General features: G+C 43.7%; 1 protein-coding gene across 1 annotated transcript in view; it reads left to right on the top strand.

Moving 5' to 3' along the window:
* fat4 (FAT atypical cadherin 4) overlaps positions 1-15,279 on the top strand; it is a 109,794-nt gene extending 94,515 nt beyond the window's left edge. Inside the window, 3 exon segments of the mRNA XM_084132595.1 lie at positions 6,455-6,672; positions 8,734-8,995; positions 11,968-15,279. Coding sequence (XP_083988721.1) covers positions 6,455-6,672; positions 8,734-8,995; positions 11,968-13,853 — 2,366 coding nt within the window. The 3' untranslated portion in view covers positions 13,854-15,279.
* Positions 15,280-17,678: the final 2,399 nt, after the last annotated feature.

The following is a 17,678-nucleotide window of genomic DNA, read 5'->3' as shown; positions in this document are numbered from 1 at the left end:
ATCAGTCCAATGGTGTAGCGGGACGTCAGAGGCGGGTGACGTCACGTACCAGGAAGCTATAAAAGCCGGCCTGAAGCAGGAAACAACAGCTTTCTGAGTCTTCAGTAGCGCTCTGTGTTGAAATCTGTCTGTCTTATTTGGTGTTGTCTGATATATATATATTATTCAGTATGGCGAGCAAGCAGCAGTTTAGAGTGTGTGTCCATCCCTGCCCGCGTTATTTAACGGGAGGTGACACACACACTCTTTGTGTTGTTTGTTTGGGAGAGGAGCATGCCCAGTCAGCACTCGAGGGTGGTGACTGTGAGCATTGCTGTGCGCTTCCTTTGCGTACGCTCCGATCCCGCTTGGCTCGGTTCAATCCCGACCACGTTCCCCAGGGCTTTGGTCCCGCCGCTGCCGAGGCACGGCGTCGATCTCAGTCCTGGGGTTCGCAGATGGATCTGTCAGTGGATGTTGAGACGGGCTCTGCCTTATCTCAGCATCCTTCTGATAGATCCAGTGCCTCTCATCAGGGTGTGGAAGCACGCGCTGCGGTTTCTTCCCCCCCGGTGGAGGCACCAGTACTGCAATTGTCCAGCTCTGAGGAGCTGGACGTTGTTAGTATTGAAGCTGAGTCTGAGGATTCGCCACCTCAGTCTCACGCTTTTGAGGAATTGCTCGATGTTGTCACTAGAGCAGTTCACAGATTATCTATTGAGTGGCCAGAGGATAGGCAGGACGTTCGTTCGAAAAGCAAGCTCGACGAACGCTTCCTGCCATCTCGTACACAGCCTCAGCGAAGAAGCCTTCCGTTTTTTCCCGATCTCCACACCGAGGTGTCGAGATCGTGGGGAAAACCGGTTTCATACAGAGTGTATGCACCACAAACATCCCACTATTCTTCCATTCATAAATATAAAGAATATGGTTATGGGGAGATGCCGAAGGTGGAGGAGACGCTTGCGAGCTATCTCTCTCCAGCAACGGCATCTTCCCTGAAAGCTCCTTCACTTCCCTCTAAGCCAGTAAAATACACATCATCTCTGGTTCATAAATCGTATGCAGCCGCTGGTCAAGCTGCAGCGTGTCTGCATACGATGTCTATTATGCAAGCCTATCAGGCAGAATTATTGGGGGATTTAGAGGAGGGCGGGGGAATTGGTCCTGACACAGTGGCTGAACTTCGCAGAGCCACAGATCTGTCTCTCAGGGCCACCAAGGAGACCGCTAAATCAATCGGGCGGTCTATGGCAGCCCTGGTGGCCACTGAGAGGCATCTGTGGCTCAATCTGAGCGATATAAAAGAGAAAGAAAAGCACGTTCTCTTAGATGCTCCGGTTTCCACTGTTGGTTTATTTGGTGATGCAGTAAACAGTGCGGTAGCTAAATCTCAGGAAGCTGCTAAACAGGCAGCTGCATTGCAAAAGCTTCTCCCCCGCCGTTCATTCTATGAGGCTGCTGAGCGGGAGCAGCCTCACTCCTCTAAAAAGAGCGCTGAACACCGTGCCACTCAAAAACAGAGTGTGTCCTCTCGTGCTCCCCCACAAAAATCTCGGGGACACGGAGGGCGCGCTCAAACCCAGCAGTCTTCGAGGGGTAGAACGGATCTGCGGACCGTTATTACCGCCAAGAAGGCTGCTGGGAAAAAATCCTGACGTCCGAGGGCTCAGGATTAATGAGGGTAGTCCCCCCCGAAGCAGAGCGGTTAACACCTCTTTTTACGGTGCCCGTCTCTCTTCGGTACCCTCAGGGGACCGTTCTGCCAACCCTGCCGCCTCAGGTGTTACAGGGCGCAGCGGTCTCCGGCGAGCACATATCTCAAGGACCACCCGGAAACGTAGTGGCCTCGGGATGCCCGCCCCCTCCGAGGAGGGTGTTAGAGCAGTCTGTTCGGTCGCTCCCTGCCGGTGCGCCGTTACAGGGCGTCGAATTGACTGCTCAACAACAACAAAATCCAGAAACCAGTCTCGAGAGGCTGGTACCTCTAGTAGAATCTTTGACAGCGTGGAAGCTACTGTCAAATGTTTCTCGTTGGGTCCTGCAGACCGTGGAAAAAGGGTATCTGATTCAGTTCGGGAAACGCCCACCTCGGTTTATGGGGGTTCTGCCCACTGTGGTGGCCCCCGAGCAGGTTCTGGTTATGGAACAGGAAGTAAACACTCTGTTAGAGAAAGGGGCCATAGAATATGTACCTCCCTCCGACAGGGAAACCGGGTTTTACAGCCGGTACTTCATAGTTCCAAAAAAAGGACGGGGGATTGCGTCCCATTTTGGATCTTCGAGTTCTGAACGAGTCAGTCATGCAGCTCAAGTTCAAAATGTTGACATTGAGACAGATCGTGCCACAGATCAGGTCCGAGGACTGGTTTGTCACGATAGATCTCAAGGACGCATATTTCCATGTTTCCATCCGTCCTTGTCATTGGAAGTTCCTGAGGTTTGCTTTCGGGGGCAAAGCATACCAATATCGTGTTCTTCCATTCGGCCTAGCTTTATCACCCCGCACTTTCACGAAATGCATGGATGCAGCTCTGGCGCCTCTGCGCCTTCAGGGGATTCGCATCCTGAACTACATCGACGATTGGTTGATTTTAGCTCAGTCGCATCAGTTGGCGGTTCAACATCGAGATGTTGTTCTCGCCCACATGAAAGAGCTGGGGTTACGGCTGAACGCCAAGAAGAGTGTGCTTTCTCCACTCCAGAGAACCACTTTTCTAGGCGTGGTTTGGGACTCAGTGTCGATGCAGGCGCGCCTGTCACCGCCACGTATAGAGTCCATCCTTGCAGCTGTGAAAAGTGTAAAGCTAGGCCAGCTACTCACTGTCAAACAGTTCCAGAGACTGTTGGGTCTCATGGCAGCAGCTTCCAACGTGATACCTTTTGGACTGCTGCACATGAGGCCCCTGCAGTGGTGGCTCAGGACCAGGGGGTTTTCCCCGAGGGGCAACCCATTTCGCACAATCAAGGTCACGCGGCGATGCCTACGTGCCTTGGTTATGTGGAAGAAACCTTGGTTCCTGTCCCAGGGCCCAGTGTTGGGAGCTTCTTGTCGTCGCAGACTGCTAACGACGGATGCTTCCCTCACGGGTTGGGGAGCGATCCTGGAGGGTCGCTCAGCTCAAGGTCTGTGGGAAGACCATCATCGTTCCTGGCATATCAATCGCCTAGAGATGTTAGCTGTCTTCCGGGCTCTGAGGAGCTTTGTCACAGACCTCAGGGGACACCATGTGTTAGTGCATACGGACAACACGTCGGTAGTCGCCTATATCAACCACCAAGGGGGTTTGCGCTCGCGCCCATTATCAAATCTGGCACGCCATATCCTCTTGTGGTCCCAGGGGAAGTTGCTGTCACTCAGAGCAGCCTACATCCCCGGGGTTCAGAATATAGGAGCAGACACTCTGTCGAGGCAGGGGCCGAGGCCCGGGGAATGGAGGCTCCACCCCGAGGTGGTGGAGCTGATATGGAGGGAGTACGGCCAAGCACAAGTGGATCTGTTTGCGTCTCGAGAGACGTCTCACTGTCCACTCTGGTTCTCCCTCACGCATCCAGCTCCTCTCGGACTGGATGCTATGGTACAGGCGTGGCCGAGGCTTCGTCTGTACGCCTTTCCCCCAGTTGCTCTGCTCCCGGGAGTTCTGGAGAGGGTTCGCAGGGACCGGGTTTGCCTGCTTCTTATAGCCCCGCGCTGGCCGGGCAGAGTATGGTTTCCCGACCTTGTGTCCCTCCTCGACGGGCCTCCTCTGGAGCTACCTGTCAGGAGGGACCTTCTGTCCCAAGCAGGGGGTTCAATACTTCACCCCCGCCCAGAACTGTGGAACCTGTGGGCTTGGCCTCTGAGGGGGCCCAGCTCATAGAGTCAGGTCTCTCAACTGAGGTTGTTGAGACCATTCTGCAGTCCAGAGCTCCCTCCACGAGGAAACTTTATGCCCTGAAGTGGAGAGTATTCACTTCTTGGTGTAGTGACCGTCGGCTGGACCCAGTCCACTGCCCAATTGGTACAGTGCTGGAGTTCCTGCAGGACCGGTTCACTGCAGGTCTGACCCCGTCCACTTTAAAGGTCTATGTGGCGGCCATAGGTGCTTACCACATTCCTTTGGGTGGAATGTCTGTGGGGAAGGACCCTCTGGTATCTCGTTTCCTTCGTGGCACTTGGAGGCTGAGGCCTGCAGTCCGCTCTAGGGTGCCGCCATGGGACTTGTCCATTGCTCTACAAGGCCTGTCCCTGGCCCCCTTTGAGCCCATTGAGGAGGTTTCGGAAAAGTTTCTGACTTTGAAAGCTATTTTCCTTCTTGCCATTTCTTCTCTTAAGAGAATTGGGGATATTCAAGCATTGTCGGTTGCTCCTTCCTGCTTAGAGTTTGCTCCGGGTATGGTGAAAGCTTTTCTCCATCCCAGACCGGGTTATGTCCCCAAGGTCCCCACTAATGTGGCCAGACCTATTATTCTGCAGGCCTTCTGTCCTCCTCCCTTCCAGAATGCGGACCAGGAGGCTAATAATTTGCTTTGCCCAGTTCGGGCGTTAGACGCCTACGTCCACAGAGCTGCCCTGTGGCGCAGAAGTGATCAGTTGTTTGTTTGCTTTGGCTCCCCTAACAAGGGAGGGCCGGTGTCTAAGCAAAGAATGAGCAAGTGGGTGGTCGAGGCTATCTCACTTGCTTATGAGGCGGCTGGGCAGCCTTCTCCTTTGGCTGTCCGGTCACACTCTACAAGGAGTATGGCGGCCTCTAAGGCCCTTATTTCAGGAGTTTCTCTACAGGATGTCTGTGATGCGGCAGGCTGGTCCTCACCGCACACTTTCGTCAGGTTCTACTCTCTGGATCTAGACTCTGCTCCAGGGTCTCATGTTTTGTCATCCTAGTGCTGCTCTTCATGATTTCACACAGGACAGACTTTTGTAGCTATGGAGGCGTTGGTATAGACGTTCCCATAGCGTCAAACTCGACGCAACGCGAGTTCCCTTGAAAGGGAACGCTCCGGTTACGACTGTAACCTCGGTTCCCTGAAGAGGGAACGAGCGTTGCGTCACCTTGCCATATCTCCTTCATGCCTGTCAGCACGACTTCAGACTTTACTAAGCTGTTGTTTCCTGCTTCAGGCCGGCTTTTATAGCTTCCTGGTACGTGACGTCACCCGCCTCTGACGTCCCGCTACACCATTGGACTGATTTTACATGTGCTTCAAGACGTCATCACGCAAAGCGTTCCCATAGCGTCAAACTCGACGCAACGCTCGTTCCCTCTTCAGGGAACCGAGGTTACAGTCGTAACCGGAGCGTTTTGTTCTCCACTTCAGCTGGACTTATATATACCAAAACTTACAGTTTTATTTATATCTATAATCTGAAGGTTTTTACTGAGGGGTTTGTTCATATATCATTCACACTGATTTATAGAACAATTTATTCCTAAAAATGTATTCCTTTTTTTCCAGTTGTTAACACTATTTTTTGATTTATGGAGTGATAAAAAGAGAAATCCAAAATCCCTTCTGTAAAAACATTTAACTCTAATATGTCAACAAAATCCAACAAGAGTTTTGAATCTGGCTTTATCCAATGTCCAGATTTATCTTCTGGAAATGTATGCAAATGAGTGTAATTTTAATTGATAATGCATCATTTGCGTATATGAACATAACGTTTTAGAAAACATGTAATACAAAACAATTGTCTTAATGTACTGTGATTAATCAGCTGGGGAAAGTATAATGATATCTATTAGTTACATTTTTACCCTATTCACCTGTGGTAATATTTTAAAAAGCGTGTCTTCACCAAAACATAAATCATTTAAATATCCACTTAATAATGTGCATTTTCCATTTGCCAGAGAAACAAAATAGATCCTGATGTTCACTGTTTCCTAACTAGTTCTGACATGATAAAGTGAGAACAGGCCAAAGTCACAATCGTGCTGTTTGGTTTCTGAAAATCAAAAAAATATAAACTAATCTAATCTAAATCTAATCTTTTTCCAAACACCTGGTGTACATAACAGTGTATTAAACATCAAATATTTCCTGGCTGATTGCTTACAGTGTGAATTTTGATTGATGACCCTGATTTTCTTCAGTCACATTATAGTCACATTTAGAAGATTAGAGCTGGATTATAATATAATTTGATTTTGCGACGAATCACGCAATTGAGATTTGCTATATAGTATACATCACTTTATGTGAGTGTACTGTATGTATGCGGATAAAGATGGATATAATATATATACATATATCGCTTTAAATATACTGCATGTATGCAGATGAAGTTGGATTTACTTTACATATATCTGTGTGCGATGACATAGTTGCAATTTGCAATCATACACTTATACAGACTGTACATGATGTATAAGATGAGTCATATTTACAAAAACAATTCATCACATGTTTCTGACTTATTGCTTTGAAACAATCTATATTGTTAAAGCGCTGTATAAATGAAGGTCTTGACTGGAGTGTGTGCATCTCTCAGACATCACGGCAGATACGGCTCTCTCTCTGGACGGGTCTGGGCGTTTGGACTACGGTTTGAGTCAGAGCCGGAAGAGGGACGTGTTGTTGGCTCGAGCGCTGCGGGACCCGGGCCGACCCGTCCAGGAATACAGCAGTCTGGAGCTGAAGTTTCGCACGCGTAGCGGATCTGGAACGCTTGTGCACGCTCAGGAGAGCTACAACTACACCAGCGTCAGGGTGAGAGTTAGCAGTGGGACAACACATCCATATAGATCCATGCATTGATCAAACATATCACATGAAATATCGATATTACCTTTATTATAATACCTTTATTTTGACACTCTCCACATCCTCACGTAACGTCCGTCAACGCATTTCCATTTACTCACCATACTTTGGTTTTTGCCAAAAAAACTACTGTTGGAGATATCTGCTTTTGCAAAAAAAAAAAAAAAAAAAAAAAATATATATATATATATATATAAAGAACATACTTTAAATTAACTTTAATTTTGTAAGTTACCTGTATTTTTTTTGTTATTATTACTTAATCAAAACAACCCAGCTGCAGTTTGATTGATATTACTTGGAATGCGCAATAATAAAGAAACATGATTTATAAAAATGAACAAGAACGGACTCTATCTTTGCAAATGAACAACTGAACTCTTCTGTTGTAAATGTCTGAATTGGGAGAGGAAGTGCAATTTTCAAAGAGTTTAATTAAACGTTCATGTCATATATTTTGGTAGCATTTGTGAGTTAATAAAAATGTAACTTGGTGTGTAAACTTGGCACAAAATATCTAAATATCGTTAAATCATTCGATATAGCCCTGAATCGAATCGGATCGTAATCGGATCGCAGAATTTTTTGAGGTATCAAATGTCATATCGCTGGCTGAGAGAATCTATATGTGACCCTGGATCACGTCTCCAGTCTCGAGTCGCACGGGTTTATCTGTGGCAATAGCCAACAATACATTGTATGGGTCAAAATTATCGGTTTTTCTTTTATGCCAAAAATCATGAGGATATTAAGTAAAGATCATGTTCCATGAAGATATTTTGTAAATTTCCTACCGTAAATATATAAAACATGTATTTGTGTGAGTGAATGCTGCACAATCGCCAACATAAATGAACAACTTTAAAGGAGATTTTCTCAATGTTTCCATTTTTTTTCACCCTCAGATTCCAGATGTTCAATAGTTGTATCTCAGCCAAATATTGTCCTATCCTAACAAACCAATGGAAAGCTTATATTTCAGATGATATATAAATAAATAAAAACTCAATTTCAAAAAATGTACCTTTGTTTTGTGGTCCAGAGTCACAGATTATATGGTACCGTGGTGAACTGTCTGATTTACACCCCAGTAAGAGTGTGTGTGGCTCTCAGCCAGCTGAACTCGCTCGCCCTCCTCTCTCACTGCATCTGAATCGCGAGGCCACCGAGAGCTACTACTCAAACACACACAAACACAAGGACACAAACACACACTCACCATATAAATCACAGCACGGTGTCGCACATCTCAGGTTTGGCAGGACGGATTTTCCGTTTCCAGATTTTGTAGGTCTTTAAATCAGTTTTCCTCTCCGCTGCAGTTCTTCTCTGTCATGTCTTCGTTTTTCGAACAAGATTATTTTTCCATTTCAGTAATGAATCCATCAGATTATCACATGACAGAAACGTAGCTCTGTTACAAAACCTTGTGGATTTATCTTTAATTCTTTTCAGTTTTAGTCATTTTAGAGCCTCAGCTTGAACTTATTTAAATGAGTGTATTTAGTTTAATTTTATTGTGTGTGGGCTTCTCTCCTTTTAATACCTCTAGTTATCTTTATTATTAGTTTTAGTAATTTTAGAACTTAGTTTTAGTTAGTTACCAAGGCAACATTTATCCATCTAATATTTGTATTTTGTTTTACTTCAGCTTTATTTCCCCCAAAAAAGTTTTAGTAGGTTTAGTTTACAATAACAACACTGCTTATTAAGATCACTTATTTTTTTCTAATAGGTTTGTCTAAATTGCATGTGTGTTTTAGTGAGAAGGCTATCCCAGAATGCACTGTGATGAGCTCAGTGGGAAAAAAGGCAAAATAATAATAATTCATCATTAAAATACATTTTGATCTGTTTAGTTAAACCTGAGTTTGGAACAGAGAGACACATCATCCTGCTTTCTGTCTGAAATATTCAAATAATATACAAATAAAAGCGCTATACAAATAAATGTGAATTGAATTGTATTGAAATTGCATTCATCGACTCTGTCTCTCTCTGTCTCAGTTGAAGAATGGACTTCTCCAGTACGTGTCTGACGCCGGAGTCGCCGGGAAGGTGGAGAGGATTGTGGGAGATGTGGTTTTGTCTGACGGTCAGTGGCACACACTGTTGCTTCAGAGAAACGGATCATCCACCGTTCTGCGGATCGACCAGTCCAGCTCCAAAGTCATTCTGCACAATACGCAGGACTTCGGCGGGATCGACGTACACACACTGTCTCTCGGTGGCGTCCCGGCCCGACCCACACAGCAGAAAACCAGCCCGGGTCAGTTCCCATCAGTCCACATTCTGGAGAACCTCTTATATTTATATATATTAATGCCTTAAGTATCATTACAGAGCAAAACACTACATCTCTTAAAGTCCTCCTGTAGTCAATAATTTTATCCCTTAAAAGTCATCTTTGATCACCAAAATGACATATTAAAAAGTTTTTTCCTTAAAAAAAAATTATTCATGCTTTAAACTAGCTTGAATGTAACTCGACACCCTTGCCTCATTTAGTATGCGTGGTTCTATGAATATGCAGATGAGCCCCGCCTCCACTCACTCACTCAGCTCAGAGATCCACTGGTTGACGATCACACGTTGATCTGATTGGTTACAAGGTAGTTTGTGACGTCAGAAACACCAGCGATTTCAAAGCGTGTTTTTGAGACTGTCTTTGGTTCACTGCAGTTTTAAGGAGGAAATACTCAGCAATGCTGTCGACTTATGAATTTACACATGCTTTGTCTTAAAGCATATTAAAAACACCACATACACACATAAACAACATTAAAAGCTGGAGTTTCACCATTTGAGTTAACCATTTTATCCAAAGCAAATTTAAAAAATAATGTGTATAGGTTTTAAATTGCTCTTTTATAGAATTTCAACCTCTTACTTGCCATGAAAATTGCATTATGGCATTAAAACACCAAACAACCAATAATCCCAGTAATATTTGTACTGTAAGCAGCTTACAATAAAATGTTCATATTTTAATCTGCAGAAATGACAATGACATAATTCCATGTTAATTACGAACTAAACAAATTTAGCAGTGAGAAATGTCTGACTCGCAGGCAGCGGATGCGTCATAGTCTGGCACGGTCCCGCAGATTTTCTGCATGAATCAAAACTCTGGAGTGTTTTTCCTCTGCGAGTGAAAGTGACAGGAGAAAGTGTGTGTGTTAGTGTGCTAACTAGGTTAGACAGAGGACTGCCAACAGGAAAAAATGTCTGAACTTTCCTCTGCAGGACTTGCACAGGGCAGAACTACTGTCCATTAAAAACACTTCAGACACTCACAGAGAGAAAAGACACGACGTTTAGCCTGCGATAAGACTGGAATCTTTATTAGAGCTCCAGACGGCTGTGTTAGAGGTCTCAGTGAGGTCTCGTAGGAAAGCCTCTTGAAAATCTCAACTGTTTTGCTAAAGTCTCCTTCTCAGATGTTTTTCCCTGAGAAAAAGAGCCAGTAAGTGTCTATAGTTTCTGAAGATTTCACAATGTCTATGCACAGATTTACCAAGATTCAAAAATCAAAAATTTTATTTGAACATGATCTGATCTGCTATCCACATTAATTTGGTCAACTATTGATTCATTTGTGTCCGTCTCAGAGGTTTCAGGAGCAAAAAGATCACCTGCTATTTGTTCTTATGTAGTCAAATTGAGCTGTTGGGTTGTAACCTACTTTTTTACTGGAATAAATCAAAATATCAAATAAAATTATCTTAAGATAAACATATTTTGTTGCACGTAAGGTCATGCCATTTCTGGATTCAATGGCTGAAAGAGAGAGAATGAAAAATAGAATTGGGCCAATATTCTTTCCCCCTTTAATAAACAGAACCAAATGTTTTCGGTTTGAATGGGGCATAAATTCAATAAACATCAATTTACATTGTTGACTGTTCGTTGTTAGGCAACATGATAGTGCAGGTCTGAATCAGTGACATCAAGATTTTTCCCAGATGGCGTAGTCTTAAAAGGTTGCGTTTTTGGCTTGCAGGATACTTATGTTGAGGAGAAGAGTCTGTTTCTCTTCCTCCCGATGTAAAAACGTCGTTTGTTGATGTGTTTCCCAGGGGGGAATGTTGTTCTATGTTGGCCTATGCTACAGCGATCAGAAACCCAAACAAAATGTCTCCCTGTATAGCGTTAAACTAAGCAATGTCCATTTCTTCAAGTCAATCTTATTTCTTTGTCATGTTGTGGAAGCGCTAGTCTCCCGCAGATCTTGTGCAATCTTGTGCAGTTTGCAGCGTATTTTGTCCACAAATCAAACAATTATGTCTTCAATTGGTTCAAAACGCGGCTGCTAGACTTTTAACAGGTACTCGTAAAAAACAGCATGTAACACCAGTTTTAGCCTCACTTCATTGGTTGCCTGTGCAGTACAGAATTGATCTTTAATTATTGATTTTTGTATATAAAATGTTATATTGTATATTGTCTCTCAGATCAGCAAATCAGATAATCCTAGACATTCCAAGGACCAGATTGAAATTAAGGGGTGATCGGGCATTTGCAGTAGCAGCTCCAGCGCGCTGGAATAATCTACCTCTCCATCTTAGACTGGCTCCTTCTTTAGGTTATTTTAAACGAAACCTGAAATTACATTTACTTGAATTAGCGTTTGGTTCAGTAGGCTAATTGGCAAGAGGCTCTTAACAGATGTTGCTAGTCATTGTTTGTTTGAAAGTACATTTTATTTGTGTAATTTAATTGTGTGATTGTACAGCACATTGGTCAACATTACGTTGTTTTAATTGTGCTTTATAAATATATATTATTTTTTTTATCATTTAGTAGCCGTTTAGTGGCAAGTACATCATTTCCACTTTATTTCGATAGTCCACTTTAGACATTCTACTAACTATAAGTAACTTTGCAACTACATGTCAACTAACTCTCATTAGAGTATCAGTAGAATATAGTAGGTTATGGTTAGGTGTTAGGTGTTAGGTGTTAGGTGTTGGGGTCCGGGTTAGTAGAATAAGTTGACTTGTAGTTGCCAAGATACTTACAGTATAGTCTGTCGGGGAGCATCAAAATAAAGTGTTAGCAGATATTAAGCATACATTCTACTAATACTCTGAGAGTTTGTTCACATGTAGTTGCAAAGTTACTTAAAGTTAGTAGAATGTCTAAAGTGGACTATCGAGATAAAGTGTTACCAGTACATTTAAAATATACTCTCACCATTTCTGAGTTTATTTGAGTTAATGTTCCTCTCTTTTTTTCTAGGTTTTGATGGGTGTTACGCCTATGTGAAATATAACGGAGAGATGCTCCCCTTCAGCGGTGATCACGGGACCGTTTCCATCTCCAAGACTGATCCCTCTGTGAAGATCGGCTGTCGTGGCCCAAATCTATGCGATAGCAGTCCATGCTGGGATGGGTTGATGTGCGTGAACCAATGGTACACCTACCAGTGTGTCCCGCCGGGCGACTGCACCTCGAACCCTTGCCAACACGGTGGAAGCTGCGTTCCCGGTGTCCGTGGAGGCTTCACCTGCACATGTGAGGAGTTTTACACGGGAAGAGTGTGCGAGAGCCTGGTGGCCTGTCTGGGAGTCCGGTGTCCACAGGGAACGGAGTGCAAACTGGGAGCAAATGGAGGATTCACCTGTAGTCCAAGCGCCACCACCGAAGAGATGGTTCTGCCAATCTGGGCGGTTCCTGCGATCGTGGGCAGCTGCGCGACCGTCTTAGCGCTGGTTGTTTTAAGTCTCATACTTTGCAACCACTGCAAGGGCCGTAAGAAAACCAAAGTGCCAAAAGATGAGAAGAAAACAGAGAAGAAGAAGAAGAAAAAGAAAAAGAAAGGCAGTGAGAATGTGGCGTTTGATGATCCGGATAACATCCCGCCCTACGGAGACGACATGACGGTCCGGAAACAGCCTGAAGGTAACCCCAAACCTGATATCATTGAGCGGGAAAACCCTTACTTGATCTACGACGAAACTGATATTCCGCACAACAACGAAACCATTCCCAGCGCCCCGTGCGCAGGTCCGGAGGCCGACATGGAGCACTACGACATCGACAACGCCAGCAGCATTGCTCCATCAGATGCGGACATCATCCAACACTACAAACACTTCCGAAGCCACACTCCCAAGTTTTCCATTCAGCGCCACAGTCCTCTGGGATTTGCCCGTCAGTCGCCTCTTCCGTTGGGTGCTACTACTAGCTACACCTACCAGCCGAGCTACACCCAAGGGCTCCGCTCGACCCCGCTCAGTCATTCAGCTTGTCCGACGCCCAATCCCTTGTCCCGCCACAGCCCGGCTCCCTTTACCAAGCCATCCTCCTTCTATCGCAACACTCCCACTCGGGAACTCAACTTGGCAAGGCGTGACGGAAGCCCTCTCGACTTCCACGGCGAAGTGTGCCAACCTGGTATGTTCAACTATGCCACACGTTTGGGTCGGCGCAGCAAGAGTCCTCAAACCATGGCTGGTCACGGATCTCGTCCCGGGAGCCGCCTGAAGCAACCCATCGAGCAAATCCCATTGGAAAGCGGCCCGCCTGTAGGGTTGTCCATAGAAGAGGTGGAACGCCTCAACACACCCCGACCCAGGAACCCTAGCATCTGTAGTGCAGATCACGGGCGCTCTTCATCTGAGGAAGACTGCCGTCGACCGCTCTCACGTGTCCGGAACCCTGCGGATGGCATCCCCGCTCCAGAATCCTCCTCCGAGAGCGACTCCCATGATTCCTTTACGTGCTCGGAGATGGAGTATGACCGGGAGAAACCCGTGTCCTACAGTTCTCGCATGCCTAAGCTTTCCCAGGTCAACGAATCGGACGCCGATGACGAGGACCACGGAGGGAGGCTCCGACCGAGGCGATACTCCAGTCGACGTGCCGAAGGAGGACCGGCCAGCGGTCACAACACACTCTCGGAGTATCAGCACCACACTTTACCCCACAAACTGGGCCAAGGGTCCAACAACTTCAACTGGGACAACCTACTGAACTGGGGTCCGGGGTTCACCCACTACGTGGACGTTTTTAAAGACTTAGCACTGCTACCCGAGAACTCTGCTGCTAAAGATATCGAAATGAAGAGCGGCGATGGCTCCATCACGATCCTGAACGAGGGCGAAGCCGAGCAGTACGTATGAGAAACGCATCGGAGACTGGAGTCAGGAGCTGTGATGAAACATAATACTGATCGAGATATTTGATTAAGACGAACTTAAATGCAGCAAGGCAGAGCACTGATTTTGAAAGACGTGCACCGAACACCCAACAGAGTGTTAACACTGCTAGTGTCCATAGTTAAAAAATGCAAATTGACAAATCTGGGCTTTAAACTGTATTTAGTCGAGCAAGTGCGCACACTAGGGGTTGCACAGACTCGTCGTCTCATTCTGACATTCGTTCATGTGTTGGGTCTCAGTTGACAAATTGTGTAACATGCAAAGGTGCATTTCAGTTCATTTGCATGCCATTATCTTTGTACAGTATTGGCCAATTGTTTTTGTAATTTAGTTTAATAAAGTGAACCCAGAGCACTTTTGCGCATTGTGAGTGAACCCCACTTGGTGCTGTGTACAACTGAGATTATCTAAACGTTGCATTTTCCATGCTGGATGCTGTATTGTGAGTCATTTATGTTAAGGTAAACGGTGATCATCTGACGAGTAAATGAATAGCTGTGCAACCCCTAGTATAAAACACACACAGCCTGGAAGAGGAAGACACTACCACAGACACACATATGAAATCAATCAGTTCTGGTCTGTCTGTCTGTTCCGACTGAGATCAGAATGCACAAATAAAGTTGGTCATTATGAGGGGTCGTTGTGACCTTCAGTGACTCTGGGCTCCGTCCAATTGGCTGATTTTCCTGTGTGTTAGTGCCTCGACCTCTAGGAATCAGATCCATGAGCTCGGTGTGAAGAGCAGGGCCATATTTGGCTCCAGTTCTTCGTGCTCCGGCCAAAAGAGAAAGAAAAGCTCTGGAACCGTCCGCCAAGAACGGGTGTTTCTCATCCTGAATAACTGGCTGCCGTCTAAAACAACACAACCTCCAGATATGAGATTAATCAGGCCTCTGCCTTCTGGATATTTGAGGATTTACGTTTGGGAGCACGGACACTATGACTTTCTATGGTTGTTTGTATTGGTGTATTGCAGGATTCGTACAAACACACTTGACCCGTCTAACGCAATGCCCATCTGCTACGAGACTATGAACTTGTGTACATTTTGTATTAATAAGGAAGCTCTTTGGAAGTCAATGTTCTCTGTTGATATGTGTTTTTTTTGTTGTTGTTTTATTTTGCTCTATGTTTTTAAAAATGTACTGTTTCTACTTTTTTACTGTTTATTAACTTAAAGGTTCATCAGCGTTTTTATGGATATTTTTCATATGCTGGAAATGAGGTTCCTACTTTCAGCGGAAGATTGAACTTCTTATTTTTTACATTTGTTACTTATGTAACATCAGTATTTTCCACTATTTTGATAAAACTATAACATAATGTCTGATTTATACGTGTAAAAGCCAATAACAGAATAAAAAAAAATATTTATTTAAAAATACTCAGTTTTCATTTCAGTTTTGATGTGCTGAGACTAAACTGACTAAAATCAGGATGAATTGAAGGATGAAATTCAAGGAATTTAGTCATGAACTGCTCCTTTTGTGGACAGAAATGAATCTGTATGAATTGAATAAAACATTTGAGGGTTTGGAAATGAAGCCCTGATGCAGGACAGAAAAACACAAGCGTGACTTAACACCTTAGTATATGGTCGCACAATCTATGTGGTTTGAACCACATTAGTTCAACAATACAGGATTTTCATTAAAGATATCAGTAATAACTTCTGCTGATTAATCCATTTTAGGGATTTTAAAATAGTCTTTGTAAAGAATCATTAGCCATAAACGAGGAGAATCATAACATTACAAATTTTGAGTTTAAGCAAAAAAAAAATGAAAATTGAACAAAAAGACAAAGACTGTGATCTTAACGGCTTTAGTGAGGGAAAGAACTACAATCCCATGAAGCATTGCGAACAGCATAATTGATTTAAAAACGACTATAAAACTACTCGTTTGCGAACATTGATTGTGTGAAAACATATTTTAAGTTTATAGAAAATATGCATATGTATATACAAGCGTTTCAGTATTTTGAGCGCGTCGAGAGATCGACATTCGACATTAAATTCGCAGTTCTTCATGGAAGTGGGCGGAGCTAAAGAGCCATTTTGGAGCGTGTTGCTCTTGGTGTAATTTTCCGTACGGCATCATGGGTAATGTCGTTTTTCACCACGAATTCTGCTTTTAAACATGTTTATTTTAAATAGAAGTTGAAATGATGTGGGCTGACAGCTTCAGCAGAATCAAATACCATCAATTAACATCCTCTTAGCTCACAGTAGGGCTGTCTTTAAAGGTTTATGATTTATCCTTCAAAATCAATAGAGTTTTTACTTCCGGAACCGATGACAAATGGATTTTTCCCAAAATAGAGAAATTCTGCTTTAACACTTTTTGGGGATTAAGAAATGTGACGCATTTAGTTATGATTTAAAATGAGAAAGGTTGTAGAAAGTGATTAAAAGCTCCTGAACGCTGCATGCGCTCCTGAGGGCTTTTGTTTACAACAGTAACACACAGCTGAATTCACACACACTTACAGGAAATCACTGTGAATAAACAATCACACATTCCAGAAACCAGTGTCACATCGATGCCAAAGCTGCGGTTTTCAAGTGTAATCGGGCTACTTTAAAACTGTAGCGGCGGGTGCATATTTTTCTGTGGTTTAAAGATTTAACAATCATGAATTTGATCAAATTTTATGTGTGTTGGATGGAAAATATATTCATATCCTCCGACGTTTGATTTCAATTCAAAGTGTAACGATCATTTTAATCTGTTTCTACTCTACAAAACTGATGCTGGTCACGTCGATTCTCTTCAACGCTTTGAATTTATTTTTAACGCTGCGATTTTAATGCTTCTGCAACATAAAAATGAAAAATGCATAATTTAAAGTCACTTAATGCATCAATCAAACATAAAATCCCTCTTCTGTAATGTCAGACATCATAAAAGCGTATTGCTCATGAAGTGTGTGAACCTTATAAAAACGTCCCTTCAGAAGCAACCCGGTCGAGTTTATGAAGTCAAAAGGTAAATGTGTGTGTGTTCGTCAGACGTTTTTACGAGAGAATCTTTCAGGATGGTTTCAGAAAGTTATCTGACACTGTTTTGCACACACCCTGGATTCTCTCTGGAACGTTGTGAAGTCTTTATCCGTCTGATTCCCACAATCTGCCTGACAATTCCCGTTCCAAACTCGACTCGTCCTCTGCTCTCTGTCCGTGTGTGTGTGTGTGTGTGAGGACGTTTGGGTCAGACATGTGTTGTGTAATCCGACGCTTCTGAGCACTCCCTCCATCAGGGTTCAAGAGACACCTTTAATCTTAATTTTAATTTTTCAAAGTTTCAATCTGGCTTTTGTTCTAAAAGTCTTTCTAGTTCGTCAGTGAAGATCAGGGGTTCTATATAGAATTATTGGCTTCATTTTAAAGAGCTCTTTATAACACAAAGGATCTATATAAGCAGAAATTATTGAATAATTATTTCATGTCTAACGGGTAATTTAAATTTTTCTAGTGATAAACTATTATCATGAGCTGCTTAATTCATAAAATCAGAAAAGGAAGTCACATCCACACTTTTATGAGACAAATGGACACAAGACCAATGACATCATCTGATGTCGAACCAGCCTCTTAAATGTTGAAAATGACAGAATCATCAGTAAATAATGACTTGGATTTGCATAAAGCGCATTATGATTTCAGAAGGCATAGACAGTGCATTACATGAACTGATCAAATGTAATTCAATAAAGGCTGCTTTGTATAAAAGCATCATAATAAATAAATATGAATGCTTGATCTCACTCAGACGGGCTTCA

This window comes from Abramis brama (genome assembly GCF_963993115.1).
Source record: "Abramis brama genome assembly, chromosome: 13".
NCBI lineage: Eukaryota > Metazoa > Chordata > Actinopteri > Cypriniformes > Leuciscidae > Abramis > Abramis brama.
Note: the sequence above shows the minus strand (reverse complement) of the source record. Positions and strands in the feature narration are given on the sequence as shown.